Source organism: Macrotis lagotis, chromosome X, assembly GCF_037893015.1.
Source record: "Macrotis lagotis isolate mMagLag1 chromosome X, bilby.v1.9.chrom.fasta, whole genome shotgun sequence".
In the NCBI taxonomy this organism is placed as follows: Eukaryota; Metazoa; Chordata; class Mammalia; order Peramelemorphia; family Peramelidae; genus Macrotis; species Macrotis lagotis.
The window spans coordinates 220,295,201-220,310,397 of NC_133666.1; the positions used below are offsets into that span (position 1 = coordinate 220,295,201).

General features: G+C 37.2%; 1 protein-coding gene across 12 annotated transcripts in view; it reads left to right on the top strand.

The window, feature by feature from the left end:
* The first annotated feature begins 1,791 nt into the window (after positions 1–1,791).
* ARB2A (ARB2 cotranscriptional regulator A) overlaps positions 1,792–15,197 on the top strand; it is a 490,274-nt gene continuing 476,868 nt past the window's right edge. For 6 of the 12 annotated variants that reach the window (XM_074201382.1, XM_074201399.1, XM_074201398.1 and 3 more), the window contains exon 1: positions 1,905–1,983. Coding sequence is in view for 2 of the 12 variants with exons in the window: in XM_074201387.1 (XP_074057488.1) it covers positions 11,567–11,606 (40 nt within the window). In the remaining 10 variants the exon portion in view is untranslated. Of the gene's footprint in view, positions 1,881–1,904; positions 1,984–2,249; positions 11,607–15,197 lie in introns of those variants that run through there. The other 6 variants (XM_074201387.1, XM_074201386.1, XM_074201383.1 and 3 more) reach the window with 6 other exon arrangements.

Below are 15,197 nucleotides of genomic sequence, written 5' to 3' on the forward strand. Positions count from 1 at the left end.
CCAAGAATAGTCACTTTTCTTTAGTCCAGAAAAGGGCAGATAAGAATGAAGCAAAGAATGGCCACTTTTGCATAGTCAAAAAACAAAACCAATCTGGGGGGGGGGAAGACCCTCAGAATTTCTGACCAAAACTGAAACTACTGCTATTTACATTTACTCTAAATTTGGGGCTAGTAAACCCCAAGAAATCTTAATAGGCTTTTGGGCAGGGCCTGTTAAGCATGGAAAGAAACACAGAATGACATTAAGGAGGTGCTGCTGGATTTAAGTGAAGGGAGAGCTGTGCAAAGTCATCAGTCTCACATTCTCCTCAGGAGCCATCTGGATCCAGTGGTCATATGTGGATGAGTAGGATTGGAGCTGGCTCTGGGAAAAACTTTGTAAAAGCTGAAATGGAAGGACTGAACTTTCTCTCATTTGAGGTCTATAAGCAAAGGCTGAAAGACTATTTGTTGGCTATATTGGTAAAGGGGCTTTTTTTTTTTGTACAGCTTCTAAGATCCTTTCTGACTCTGAATAAGTTTCTGGTGATTAAGAGGAGGGAGTTTGGGTGTTAAGATCCCACTTAAAATTGAGCATTTTAACTTGGTCCAATTGTTTTGTAGGAAAAGTTCATGCTTGCCTTTGTTATAATCAACATTAGACAGAATACTTTGTAAACATGTCAGTTAAGCATTTGAAAGTGGAAATTCTTTACTACAGAACTCAATTTCTACACACTGAATTATTTAAAATATGTCCACCTTATTACATCTACTAAATAGGTCAAGGGTTGCAGAATCTAAGGGGTAGTTAGATGACCTAAACTCAGACCTATCTTCCCTGCAGTTCAACAAATAAAATGGATCTAGGCTTAACTGAAATAAGGACCCCCCCAGTGGAAAACTTCCTATACCAATTAAGACTCAGCAGCAGCATCTTTGCTACTTAAAGAATATTTAAATAGAATTAGATAAATGAACTGTCCAGGCCGAGGTTACACAGCCAATGTGTCAAAGGACTAGAAGCCAAGTCTTCCTGGCTATTGGACCAACTGGCCTCTAAAGAAATTTTTCTGATTAAAAATATTTCACAATTTCCACAAATAAAAAATTAATCTATAAAGGACAACTAAAGGATAGGTGGCAGATTCTTGGTTAGAATCATGCGGATGGAGCATGGTTCAACTCTAACCACTTAGTAATTCCCTAGCAAGCCACTTAACCCCATTGCCTTAAATTAAAAAAATATAAAAAAGAATCAATTGATGAAAAATTCCAGAAATTTCCTGATCACTGTTGCCAGTTTCCTGAGCCACCTTAAAGGCGCCGGGGATCTGATGCCAGGCCCACGGACCCGGAAGTGGGGGGGCGCGGAGTCTCCCAGGCCGCCCTGTTCAGTCTCCAGGGCCCCGGCCCAGGCCCGGGCGACTTTCTTGGCTAACAAGCATTTGCCTGAGCCCCTATGTGGCGGGCTGGGCCTCGCAGCCCGGGCAGAACTGGAACCCAAGTCTTCCCGCAACCCGGGGGGATGGCCTGCGAGCGCCCTACGGAGGAGGAGGCGGCCGGCGGCGGCGGCCCAAGCTGCCTCCCTCCCCTCCCCGCGGCCGGCCGCGGGCCTCCGGGGGCTCTGGCCCGCCCCCCCCCGGGGATGGAAGCGGCTGCTGCGGCGGAGGTCGGGGCTCGCTTCCTCCCGCGGCCTCACTCCCGGGTCTCGACCTCGGCGCGTGCGCGGACAAGAGTCGCGGCCCGGGCCGCCGCTGCGCGCACGCGCGTCGCCCGCTTCCGGGTTGGCGCCCGGAGGCCCGATGACGTCAGATGCTGGCCGAGGACCCCGGAAGTGCAACTTGAAGTCGGTGGTGGCGCCGCATCCGGGGAGCTGAGATCACAACAAGCGCACGAGTGAGTCCGGCCGGAGCCGGCGAGGCGCCCCGCCCCCTGACCCTCCCCTCCCCTCCCTCCTTCCTGCTTCCCCCCCTCCCCCGGCCCGGCGGGGTCAGGCCAGGTAGGTGCGGCGCCGCGGCCCCGGGGGGCGGGGGCGGCGGGGAGCGGCCCGAGCCCCGAGCTCCCGGCTGACAGCGCCCGCAGGGGGCCCCGGAGAGCCCCCGGTGATGGGGCGGCAGGCCCCGCGGGGGGGCGGTACCGTGGAGCGGACTGCCGGGGGGGGGGGCGCGCCCCGGGACTGACGGGCCCCGGGGCCCCGCCGCCGACCCTCCGCACCCCCAGGAGTCATCCGGGACCTCCTTAGGAGCCTTGGCCCAAGGAAGCTTGGCAAGGAGCCGCTGCCCTGTGCGGCTGTGTTTATTAATTTTTGCCTTAATGGGAATGATCTTTTCCACTGTGAATATTATTATTAATATTAATTATCATATAACATATAGGATATAATACCAGAATTATATAATATTAATATTTTGGCCTCAGCACCTCCTGATTGGGTCCGGGAAGCCACACTTTAAGAACTTTTTTTTTTTGCAAGGCAAATCCGTTTCAAAGTAAAATAGCATTAATAATAGTAAATTTATCTAGTGCTTGCCATTTTACTTTACTTTTTTTATTTTTAGGTTTTTTTCCAAGGGAATGGGGTTAAGTGGCTTGCCCAAGGCCACACAGCTAGGTAATTAAAGTGTCTGAGTCTGGATTTGAACTCGCGGTACTCCCATGCTCTCTCCACTGCGCCACCTAGCCTCCCGAAGAACTCTTACACTTTCAGAAAATATCGAGGATCTCTTCCATATAGCTATCAATTAGAAATTAGAAATTAAGACATTCTGTTAATAGAAAGGTAATAAAGGGTCAGGAGAAGCACACTTTGCCACCTAGCCTCCCGAAGAACTCTTACACTTTCAGAAAATATCGAGAATCTCTTCCATATAGCTATCAATTAGAAATTAGAAATTAAGACATCCTATTAATAGAAAGGTAATAAGTAATGAAGAGTCAGGAGAATCACATTTTGGGAACCACTATAATACGCTGCTGCTGCTGCTGCTGCTGTCTAGTTTAAAGATGGGTGGGTTTAATAGTTAATTTCAATGGAAAGACATCTTAATATGATCATGTTTAGATGGACTTATTTTTGGAAGTATTTTGTTGGATTGTAGGAGCACAGGATTTGGAGTCCACAAGAATTGCTTCAGATTATCTGTAACCTCTCAGCGCCTGTGACACTATAAATGTGAATCTTGCATTCTCAGCTGGATTTTCTACTCCGACACAGATCTAGTCAACTCATATTCTCCTATTTTCCCTGAGGAACTCCTTCACTTTCTATTTACTCATCTGTGAAATAGAATTCTTAATACTTGTCATTGCCTGAGTAGTTTTTTAAAAAAGTAAAATGGCGCAGTGGATAGAGCACCAGCCCTGGAGTCAAGAGTCATACCTGAGTTCAAATCCAGACTCAGACACTTAATAATTACCTAGCTGTGTGGCCTTGAGCAAGCCACTTAACCCCATTGCCTTGAAAAAAACCTAAAAAAAAAAAATGAAAACGGCAGGCACTAGATAAATTTACTATTATTAATACTATTTTACTTTGAAATGCATTTGGAATACTGTTCTCCTTTCCAGTTAGAATATGGTATTTAGATTTCTCAAGGCAAGGTCTGCTTAGTATTTCTTTGCCATAATGCTGGGAAGTAGATTGTGACAGTATTCCTGGCAAACCATGCTATGTTAACAAGTTACTTTTCTCCTAGTATTTTGCAAATATATTTGGGGAAAAGTGAGTTTTTTTTCCAAACCAACCAGCTTTGTGATACAGCTCATCAGTTAATTAAGTTGGTATTTTTGTACATTTACAAAGTACTTTCCACATTACATCTTATTTGGTCTTTATAAGTTTATAAGGGATATATACTTCCTTAATCTTTTATTTTTTTTTGTTTTTTGCAAGGCAATGGGGTTAAGTGACTTGCCCAAGGTCACACAGCTAGGTAATTATTGAGTTGTCTGAAGTCAAATTTGAACTCATGTCCTAACTCTACCTAGCCCCCCCCATCTCATTTTACATGAGATTTAGAGAGGTTTTGTGTCTTGCTAGTCACATGTAACTAGGAAGGAATCAGAAGTAGAATTCCAACTCTTGGTCTCTTCTCATTCCAAGTTCATTTCAATCATCACTATCCCACCCTGCCTTTTTAAAATAAATATAATTTTCTTTTATCATGGCCAATTATGATGTCCATAAATACTCTGAAGCAATTTCAAAGAAATGATATTTATCCTCAAACTTTGTGAGTTATTTAGGAGTGAATATTGTTAATAGGTTAAAATTGGGTCATAGGAAGACTTTATGATTTACTTATTTTAGGGTTCAGTGACAGGCATGGCACTAGGTCTCTGATTTATAACCTAGCGCTCATATAAAGTAATGATCCAAGTGGGAGTTCCAGGGAAGTTGGATGTGAATAAGCTCTTTTAGTCTAGGGCTCTTTACTTTAGTAGTAAGTACTTAATTACATTTATTCAATTGAAGTTCATAGGGTATTATATTGACCAGTATTGCAAAACACAAAATGGCTGATGATGGTGGTGTTGGTACTGGCAAACACTGGCATGTATGAGTGATACTAGGAGAAAAACTTGTCTGTGGAGCTCATTTAATCATCTATTCATTTGTGGCAATATTTATTAAGTGAACCATAGGCTTTTTCAGTTTTTGGTGAGATTGACCTGACACTTGGGATGAACATACTAGATTCCATGACGCTTCAGTTCTGATATAGCATCATTTAGAATTTAATGATAAAAGAAGCCACTTATGTCATAGAATCCAGAGCTGGAAGGGACACAGTGGTCATCTAGTCCAGTTTCCTTATTTGGAAACCTAAAAATGTTAAATGACATGCTTAGGTATGCAGAGGCAAGTAAGTGGCAGAGGTGACATCTGATGATTTTTCCCATTAATGATGATTTGCCATTTTTCTTGTAATTCAGTTTTCCTAGCTTGTCTCCATTTCAGTGAAGGAATGAATGAGCCAATACATGGTTTTGATTAATTGTACAGATGCATTATTTCGTTTTAGGATCACATGAAATACATAGAGTAGTTAAGCATGAAGTGATGCTATATGTACCCATTTGTGAAATATATCTAGTCAAACCTTTTTAGGGATACTTGTACATAGGAATCAATTTTACTAAGTCATAGATTGTCTTCTCTTCTGGTATAGTTTTGTTCTATTTATAATGTTTAATAAGAATTTTTCAAGTTTTCTCCATAGGCTTCCTACCTTTCGTTTGGTTTTATAGTTTCCACATTGTGGATTGGGTCACAACTCTTTGTATGTCAGGAATGGAACCAGAGTTACAATCTGCAAAAGATCCATCAAAAAGCAAGTGCTGTCCATCAGCATTTGTATGATGAGGATACAGATACCAATAGAAAAAAAAATGAAAAATTGTTTAAAGAGCTTACATTTTATTTTGGAGGATAACATGAATATATCTAGTTATGTGCTAATGAAATACAAATAACCACGAAGTAGTTTTAAGACAGAAATTGGGAGGAACATGAAAAGTCTTTTGTGGAAGATGATGCTTGAGCCATATCTTGAAAAAAGATGGGGAGTCTTTGAGGTGAGGAGAGAATACTTTCAAGGTATGATAGGATGGCCCATGGAAAGGAAGAGATATGAGAGGAAGTGTCATTTTACGAGGAACTTGCAGAAGGCCAGTTTGGCCCTAAATTAGCCTAGGCTAGAGGTGAGGAAGTCCTGTAAAAGAAAAGTGACCCTGTAAGTGAGAAGGGGACTGAAAGGAGAGGTGTTCTGATGATAAAAATGACAAGAGAGTAGGTTGGCCCTGTGCTTTGTTAAACAATGTGAATCTGAGTGTGTATAAACACTAGATTGAATTTAAATTATTCTGATTCACTGATATCAGGGTACAAATGAATTTAGACTATTATGCAAATTTTAAAGTGTCTACCTTTTTTTGTAGCTTAGCCCAAGTGTAGTGATGATTAATAGCAATCAGCTTTCAAATGTCTGTGCTAATGAAAGCCTATAGTAGTTTGGATAATCATTAAATCACTTGGACTTGACTTTGGAAAGTGTTTTTGTACTTGCTTTTGGAAGCATGTGTTATTTGGGAACCTTATTATTCCTCTATATCTGCCTAAGTAGTTCATTTAATATAGAGGAAAGCATCTGCCCTGGGTTGGAGGAGGCCTCCTCCCTCCCTCCCCACTATAAAATGAACTGAACAACCTAGGACAGAGGTCAGTATGAAATCCAAGAACTTTTGACCTCTTCACCTTTCTGTCCTGGCGTTGGTTATTAAGATGGATTTGATTTAAATGCATCCTTGTTGTTGATTATAACCTAAATCCCTATTATTTACAATTTAGATTAAGGTGTAGATTTCATTTCCATTAGACTATGTAATACAATATTTTAAGTTTTGTTTAACCAACATAAGCCCATTTCTTCTCTTATTTACAAAAAGAATTCACTTTAGTTTAATTGTGAAATCAACACAATTTTTCTGTTTCCTTTATTTTTGTCTTTATTTTGGTACCCATTCTTGTCTTTTCTTCTCCCTCTTTTCCTCTCTCTTCCTTACTTCTCTCAACAAAATTTTATTCTTCATTTTCTCTGGAAACATTTCTTACCTTCTGATAAATGGCTTATTTGATGAATTAATTTATGCTGATGAATATGATTGCTGCTTCTTGGTGGATCACAGTGTTCTGGGAAAAACAAAAACAAAACAGTACTGGAATTAGAAGACTTCTATCCCCTCAATATTTTTGTAACCTTAGGCAAGTCCCTTAACTTCTTTGACCCTCAGTTTCTTTACAAATGAGGATTAGATAATCTCTGAGGTAACTTCTCAATCAATGACTTTGTGTTATAGTTAACAAGTAACATTTTCACTATAATGAAAGTCCCAACTGAACATTTTCTATTATAAAACAACTTTTACTTTTAAAACTTTTATTATTTATTAGGGATACAACTTATGCTTTTGTTTTTTTTTTTTATTAATGGATCTAAGATCTCATAAATGTGAGTAGATTGTGGCTAGGTCATAGAACAGAACTTAAAAATCATTTTACTTCATATCCTACTTTTACAGATAAAGAAATGAAGGTGCAGGGAGATAAGATATTAAGTGACTTGCCCAAGGTCACACGGATCAATAGTATTTAAGTGGTAGAGTAGGAATTCTAACCCTGGTCATTTTTTTTCCATTTTATGGGACTTGTTTACCATAAAACAACTGTATAAACATATATACATTATATATACACACACACACACACACACACACACACACATATATATATGTAAAATGTCACTAATTATGCCAGGAGCTTTCTTTCTAGGTATTTTGACCTTATATGGGTATCAGTGTAAAAATTAGACTATCCATTCCTTGTTAGTTATTTTTTCTACATACCTGGACCATTCTTTTTGTTAAGTTTGGTAATAACTCATCTTTGATACTTTACTTTAAGCCTCTCTATGTTTATTGTATCCATTGTTCGTTGGATCAGCTTCAATGCTACTTCTTTGGAAATTGCAGTTTACATCATTCTTCCTTATCCCTAGGAGAATATTTCTTTTTAAAAATGGATTTTGCAATCGCTACCTCCTCTTATTTAACTAAAACACCCTTATTTATTTTCAGTATTTTTCTTCAACAAGAAACATGTATATTTATTTTAACTAAACAGCCATATGTGTGTAAATTTTTAATTGTTTTAATTATGAATGTGAGATGTATTTTTTCTTATCCGGTCAGCTTAAAATATTGGGCCACATAGGATTATTTTTTATTCTCTTTCTTTTGTTTATTCATAGTCTCCAGAAAGAAAACTTTTATTTCTAGAAGATTTGTTAACTTGTAATGAATTTTTTTAAAGCAGGGGTTCTTAACTCAAGCTCTAAACTTGTTTTTAAACAGATTTTGCTAACTCTATTTAAATATAATTTATTTTCTTTGTAATCTTTTGTATTTTATTCATTTAAAAACATTATTCAGAGATGGTCTCTATAAGTTTGTTCAGACTGCCATATCCATGACACAAAAATTGTTAAGAATCTCTGGTAAAGCAATAAAACATACTTTGTATACATACATGTGAGATGCTTTTTCTGTTAGAGTATAAGTCATCATCTCAGTGTTTACTTCCATAGTTTGACAATCCCATCAGTTGCTGAGTCCTTAATAATTACCTACCATGGACTAGGCCCTCCGCCCAAGGGCTTGCTTTCTTGCCAGGTAACCAACATGTTCATTTCTAAGCATATATAAGATTCTTTGAACTTTAACAGGGAAGGCACTAACAGCCCTGATTTCCCTATTATGGTGGCATTTGAGCAGAATTTTTAAAAATATTTATTTAAAGCAATGGGGTTAAGAGTGACTTGCCCAAGGTCATATAGCTAGGCAATTATTAAGTGTGTGAGGCAGGATTTGAACTCAGGTCCTCTTGATTCCAGGACCGGTACTCTATCCACTGTGCCTCACCTCTCCATTGAGGAATTGAACCCTGGCCTCCCCTGGGCCAGGCGGGGATACTGACCACTATACTAACGGGGAAGGTTTGAGCAGAATTTTGATAGAAACCAGGGATTCTAAGGGACAAAGAGTAAGGAGGGGAGAGTATTCTAAGTCTGGAAGACAGCTATTCCAAGGCATTGAAGTAGGAGTTGGAATATCATGTCAGAAGAATGGCAAATGGACTGCTTCATAGAGTTCATAGAGAAGATTGAAGGATGGAAAATGGAAAGATAGGTAAGCTTTAAATACTAACCAGGAGCATTATCATTTGATCCTAGAAGACATAGGGAGCCACTTGAATTTATTAGCAGGCAGATGACATGGTCCGAACTATGTTTTATTTAAGAATTTGATAGTTTTGTAGAATATTACTGGAAAGAGATATTTGAGTCATAGATCTAAAGTAGGAAGTTATTTAAATATTCCGAGAGAGAGAGGTAAAGAGGACCTGAACTAGGGTGGTAGCTACGTGAATGGAAAGGGAATAAATGGATGAATAAAAAGCATTTATTAAATGCTTATTCTGTACAAAACACTGTTCTAAGGACTTGTGAGTCAAATAGAGAAGCATGACACTCTCAAGGAACTTACATTTTAATGGGGAAAACACTACGTTATCAAGAGTTTCCTAAATCAGTTGAAAAGTCCCATGGTTTTAAGGTAAAATGACAAAGTAGGTGATCATGACTCTTAAAAATGTCATTAAATGGAGAGAAAGGGATTCATATGGGAACTTTTGTAGAGGTAGAAAAGATAAGATTTGGCAACTCAAGTGATACATGGGGTTAGAATGAAGCATTGACGTTAACATCAGTTTTGAATTTGGGTGACTAAAGACTTATGGTTTCCCCTGATAGTAGTAGTATGGAATTTTGAAGAAGGCTAAATTTTGGGGCAAAATAATAATTTTCTATTTTAGACATACCGAGTTCAAGATGCCTACAGAACATCCAGTTTGAAATGTACAATAATAGGCAGTTGGTGATGTGAGACAGGAGCTTGAGGGAGAGACTAGTGCTGGATATTTAAATTTGAAAGCCAACTACAAATATCTTGGAATAGGAACTCATGAAGTCTTCAAGTAGATTAATGTTGGGATGAAAGAGAAGAGGGTCCAGGACAGAGCCTTATACTAAGAGTTAGAGGTAAGAGGAAAACAAAGAGAGTTCACAGTCACCAAACCCCATAGAAATAAGGATATCCAGAAGGAAAATGTCAGCAATGCCAAAGGCTACAAAGATCAAAAAGGGATGCAGACTAAGAAAAAGTTATTAGATCTGGCAATTTAAAGGTTATTGGTAACTTTGGAGAAAGTAGTTTCAGTTAAGTGATCAAATCAAAAATTCATATTTCAGATAGTTTAGAAAGTGAGTGAGAGAAGTGGTGGTACAGCTTATAGCTTCCTCAAGATGTTTAAGAGGAGAGGTGCAGGTAGATTGCTAACAGATGATGGAATTTAATGAATTTTTTTTTTTTAAAGAGTAGGGGAGACTTAGACACACTCATAGACTGAAGATAAGGAACCTTTAGGTATAGAAAGATTGAAAATGAGAGAATAGATGGGAGGCATGGATGAAAGTGAGGGAAGGCATTCTGCTAGAGAAGATAATAGAGGATAAGATCAGGAGGTGTGGATGGGTTGATGTCAGAGTGACTACTCTTATTAGAAACTAGAGTAAAGGAGGAGATAATATGGGGTTTGGGAAAGTGGGTGCTTGAAGTGAATTGACATACTGGGTTTTTGTTTACTTGTGTGACTTTCTTAAAAAACAACAGCAATCCATTAGCATACTTTTTCCCCTCCTTAGCCTAAAAATTTTTTATATTATTGGGAAGATGACTGTCATTTCAGCTGGTCCTAGATTTTTAGCATATTGGCAGTAAAATTAACTGGATATAGGATTATATTATAGGATTAACTGAATTAGTGCTGCTAGGTGGTGTGGTGGATAGAGCACTGGCCTTGAAGTCAGGAGGATGGAAGTTTGAATCCAGCCTCAGACCCTTGACACTTACCAGCTGTGTGACCTTGGGCAAGTCACTTAACTATTTTTGCCTTGTTTCCAGGACCATCTCCAGTTGTCCTGATTCATATCTGGCCACTGGACCCAGATGGCTCTGGAGTAGAAAGGGAGACTGGTGACTCAAACCCAATTAATTCACTTGTCATGGCATTACCTCCTTGATGTCATGCTCTTCTTTGAGGCAACATCAACTGGATATAATGAAAGTCTTGGTTTTTTGCCTATTTATAATTATAGAATGTTAGACTTGGCAAGAATCTTAGAGATCATCATATTAAATCCTTTCATTTTACAGATGAAGAAAATAAGGTCTATAAGTTGTGTCATGTCCAAGGTAAGATAGCTGATCAGTTGTAGACTTGATTTAGACTAACAACAGTCAACTAGTAAAATGTTTTTTTTTCCCACTATACTATTTTAAAAGTTTTTCTAGAAAGGGTGTATGTGTGCTTGTGTTTGTTTCTCTAGTGCTATATATTAGAGAGTATCCTTATTCTCTGATATCTTTGAAGTTTAGTGTATCTTAAAGCTATATTTAGATTGATAGAATTTGTACAAATGCATTTTAGGCAGAAGACAAGGAACTAGAAGACACAGAAATCTGAAAATGTAAAAGAGAGGAGAGGAGAAATAAATGGAATCAAATTTAAGTTAAACCCATCTTGAAAATTACTTTTTTGTTTATGTTGTTGATTGTAACCATTAATCACTTTTTCAAATGTTTTTGCTTTAGTTTGTGACACTTCTTGGTGTCGGAGTTCAAATGAGACATTATATAAAGTGCTATGATATATATCAGTAGTGACGATCTTGATGCTGATGGACTTTACAAAATGTTTTATTTCTGTTCTCATTCAGAATGATATTTATCATTCATTTAATTGCCTTTTTAGAGGTTCCTTGCATTGAAAATTTCCAAATCTTTTATTTTTAAAATTTTCTATGATAGCTCTCCTATGGTTTTTTTATGTTGCTGAGACTGCTTATTTTTTTTCTTGCTTTGCACAGTGTCCTTGGATACATTCTTTCTGACATCTTTCTGACAATATGGTAACATTAGAGATGAATGGGACATGGACATTTGAAGGTGAGGAGACTTGAGGAAACAATATCTTTGATCCTGTGGAAAGGAAATAGTGATCATCTAGTCGAGTCCTCTTGTTTTACAGCTGAGAAAACTGAAGCCCAGAAAAGCTATCTAGATCAGACATCTAGATTTGAACATAGATCTTCTGACTTCAAATCATCCTCCTTTTCCTTTTAGGATCTTGACTCCCACATGCCTGGAATGCTTTCCCTATTCACCTCCACTTCATTGACTGTTTCTTCTTGCATCAAAATTCATCCCATGCATCACCTTCTAAAATTTATATGAAACCTTTCTTTATTTGCCCAGCTTCTCTTCTTGTCTTTATCCAGTATGTCTCTATTTATGTATGGTTTTATATGTCCATGTTATCTTTACCATTAGAATGTAAGCATTTGGAAAGTAAGATCTATTTCATTTTTATTTTTGGTAATTAATAAATACTTATTAATTTTTTTGTGGTAAAGTAGACTTGGAGTTAAGACTTGAGAGTTTGAATGTAACCTCATATTTTTATTAGCTGTTTTTAGATATTACTCTTATTTGCTTAAAATTGTTTTCATTTACCAAAATATTAACAAAGGATAGTCTCTTATTAATAACCTCTTTTAAAACTTATTGAAATTTCTTTAGTGGATTCTTTGCTATATGATGGGTCTATGGTTGAATGAATAGCATCTTATTTGATAGATTTCCTGTTGTTCATCCACTGAATTTATTTTAAATTTTACTTTATGTTGCAGTTATTTATCTTCAGTGTAACTTTTTTATGTTCATGAAAGGGATCCCTAAAGTCGTGTTATTTACTTATATTTCACCTACAACAATGTCTTTTACATGCACATGTGCGCATGTACACACATACACATAAACAGTCTTTTTTTATGATTTTGTTCATATTGTTTTTCTCTCCTGGTTTATGTGGGAAGAGTTGACAGGAAGTTCTCAGATTATTCTTAGTTTATTCTGCTATTTAGCTGAAAAATTGAAACACTCAAACTATACTTCCCCTTCCCAGACTTAAAAACATCCTTCTTTCATTCCTTTGGCTGTAACCAGATCATAAGAAATATCATCAACATTATTTGCAAAACAGTCTTCCAGGTTAGTTAAAATGCTAGTTAAAAATAATTCCCTTTTTAATTGTATCACATAATATGATAAAAATCACAAATCCTTAAAGTATTACATTATTATATTCAGATGTGTTAATATATTTGCTGATATTAAATTAGTTTTTCAAGAAAGCAGAGAACTATAAAGATCCTTTAAAGAGTAGAGTCTTAGTCCTTTTATAATTACATTCGATTATGCTCAATCGTAAAAACATTTGGGAAGATCAGAGGGTCATAGAGCTAGAAGTCTTTAGCTAGTGAATTCTTCCTTTCTTCCTTATCCAACTATTCCATTTTCCATCTTCCTTGAGATTTTATACTTAAGAATGAAACTTGACTTCAATGAAGTTTTTAAACAATTCCAAATGTAACAACATCCTTTCCCTTTTAAAAAATCAATGCTTTAAATGATCTGGATTTTGGAGCTGACTGCTTAGGCTCAAGAAGACTTTCTGGTCTAATCAGTGAACAAACAACTACACCAGCATATTTTGAAAAAGAACTATTCATAAGAAAAATAAATAGCTCTGGTATACAGTAGAATCTGAAATAAGTTCAGTGGATGAAGAATATGGTCAGATGAAGTACTCTGTATCAGCAGGGAAGTGTTAGATGTTGTAAATGTATCCACAAAAAAAAAAGTCAGTAGAAAGTATGAAAAGGCATACATACATGTCACAACTCATACTTTTCTTTGCATGGTATCCCTCTTTATTTGAAGTGATTATTCTTTATATTTGTTTAATATGAGGATTTTTGATTGCTGGATACTACATTTGAAAAAATCCCTATAATAGTCCAGAAAAATCTCTGTTCTTGTTCATCCTTTGTACTCGTAAGTTGACCAATAATGATGTTGGGGTCAAGTATATTTGACTATGGCTGATCAGTCAATAGTCTTAGAAGGTTCTGTCACAGGTTGGACTGTTTGTACATTGGGGATAGAAGTATCTCTAGATTTGCATATCTCATGTTTCCTTTGTGTTACGGTAATTCTGCTTTGATAATAGTGCACAACACCTTCTTGAATGCCAACATTCCATGCTGAGTGATCCTGTATCAGTGTTTCCCATGTCTTATAGTTGATACTAAAGTCTCTACAGTAGTCTAAATGCCATATCAAATGAATTTTTTTTTTTAGTGTTAGCACAGTTGATTTCCCTGACTTTTCTTCTTATTCTTGTCCTATTCAACTTAGCTTATAGCCATGTGCCTGGATTTTCTAGCAAAAAGTATCCTTTTACAGCTAGCATCCTTGCTCTGTTGTAGACCATCATCATTGGTTTAACCTGTCCTTAGATAATAATGAGTATGGTACATGGAGGTGTCTTGCACAGTTAGGCAATTAATAAGCGTCTGAGTCTGGATTTGAACTCAGGTCCTCCTGACTCCAAGACTGGTGCTGTATTCACTGTGCCACTTGGCTGCCCCTGAGGTTCCTTCTTTAATTCATTCTTAGGTTCTTGTTATTCTATCCATTATAAATAGTCATGTTCAAGGACTTGGAATCAATCATTTTGATGAAGATGATGACAGTACAGCTAGTACTTCTGTGTCTTATGAGATGCTTATTTAGATTATAAGCATCATCAGAAGTGTATCATTCATCTACGTGCTTCTCTCTCTGTTGACAACTATTGTTGATTTGCATAATGGAGATATTAATTAAAAGATGGACTAATTTGTGAAGCATTGTAATATGATAGAAAAATTGAAGAGTACAAGATGACTAAGAAGGAAGGGCAGTGTCTTTATGAACTTGATAAAGGTTTGGAGTAGGGAGGTAGTACTTGCAATTTTTATACAAGTATAAAAAGAGAGACATTTTAAATGAAGAATCTGGATGGAACTTGATAAATACTGATAAATGAAATGAAGGGGAAGGAAAGTAGTTAAAAACATGGAATATTAGAACTGGAAGGGACTCAAACATCATGTGACCTGGCCTTCTTAATGTTTGGATGAAGAAGTGTTTGTCTTAGGTCTTGGTCTTGTAAGTTAAAGCCCTCTTGATTGTTATCACAGTTCTAAAAAGATATTAGTATTAAGCCTAAAGCCATACAACAAAACATGGAAAAGTCTCAAGAATTTTGATCTTGTATATAGTACAATAAATTACTTCATTTGAAGCTTATTTAAATGTTCTTGTTTGACCTTGCTCAATTTTAGAGCAGGAATGGACCCTAGAAATCTAGGTCATTCCTTTTCTTTTCCACACTTCTGCTTTACCTAGTCATACACATAAAACTATCAGGGGAACCAGAACTAGAGTCTAGTTCTTGATTCCTTATCCAATATATAGCATAAAACTTCTCAATTACCTTGGTCAAAGTGGTATATAAAGAAGAATGAATATGCCTTGTTTGAATCAACTCTTCTGTGTTAACAATTAAGAAAAAGGTAGTAATAGGAAATCAATGTTATTACTTGTGTTTTCTTTGTTTGTTTGTTTTAAGACAAAATGCAATTATTTTCA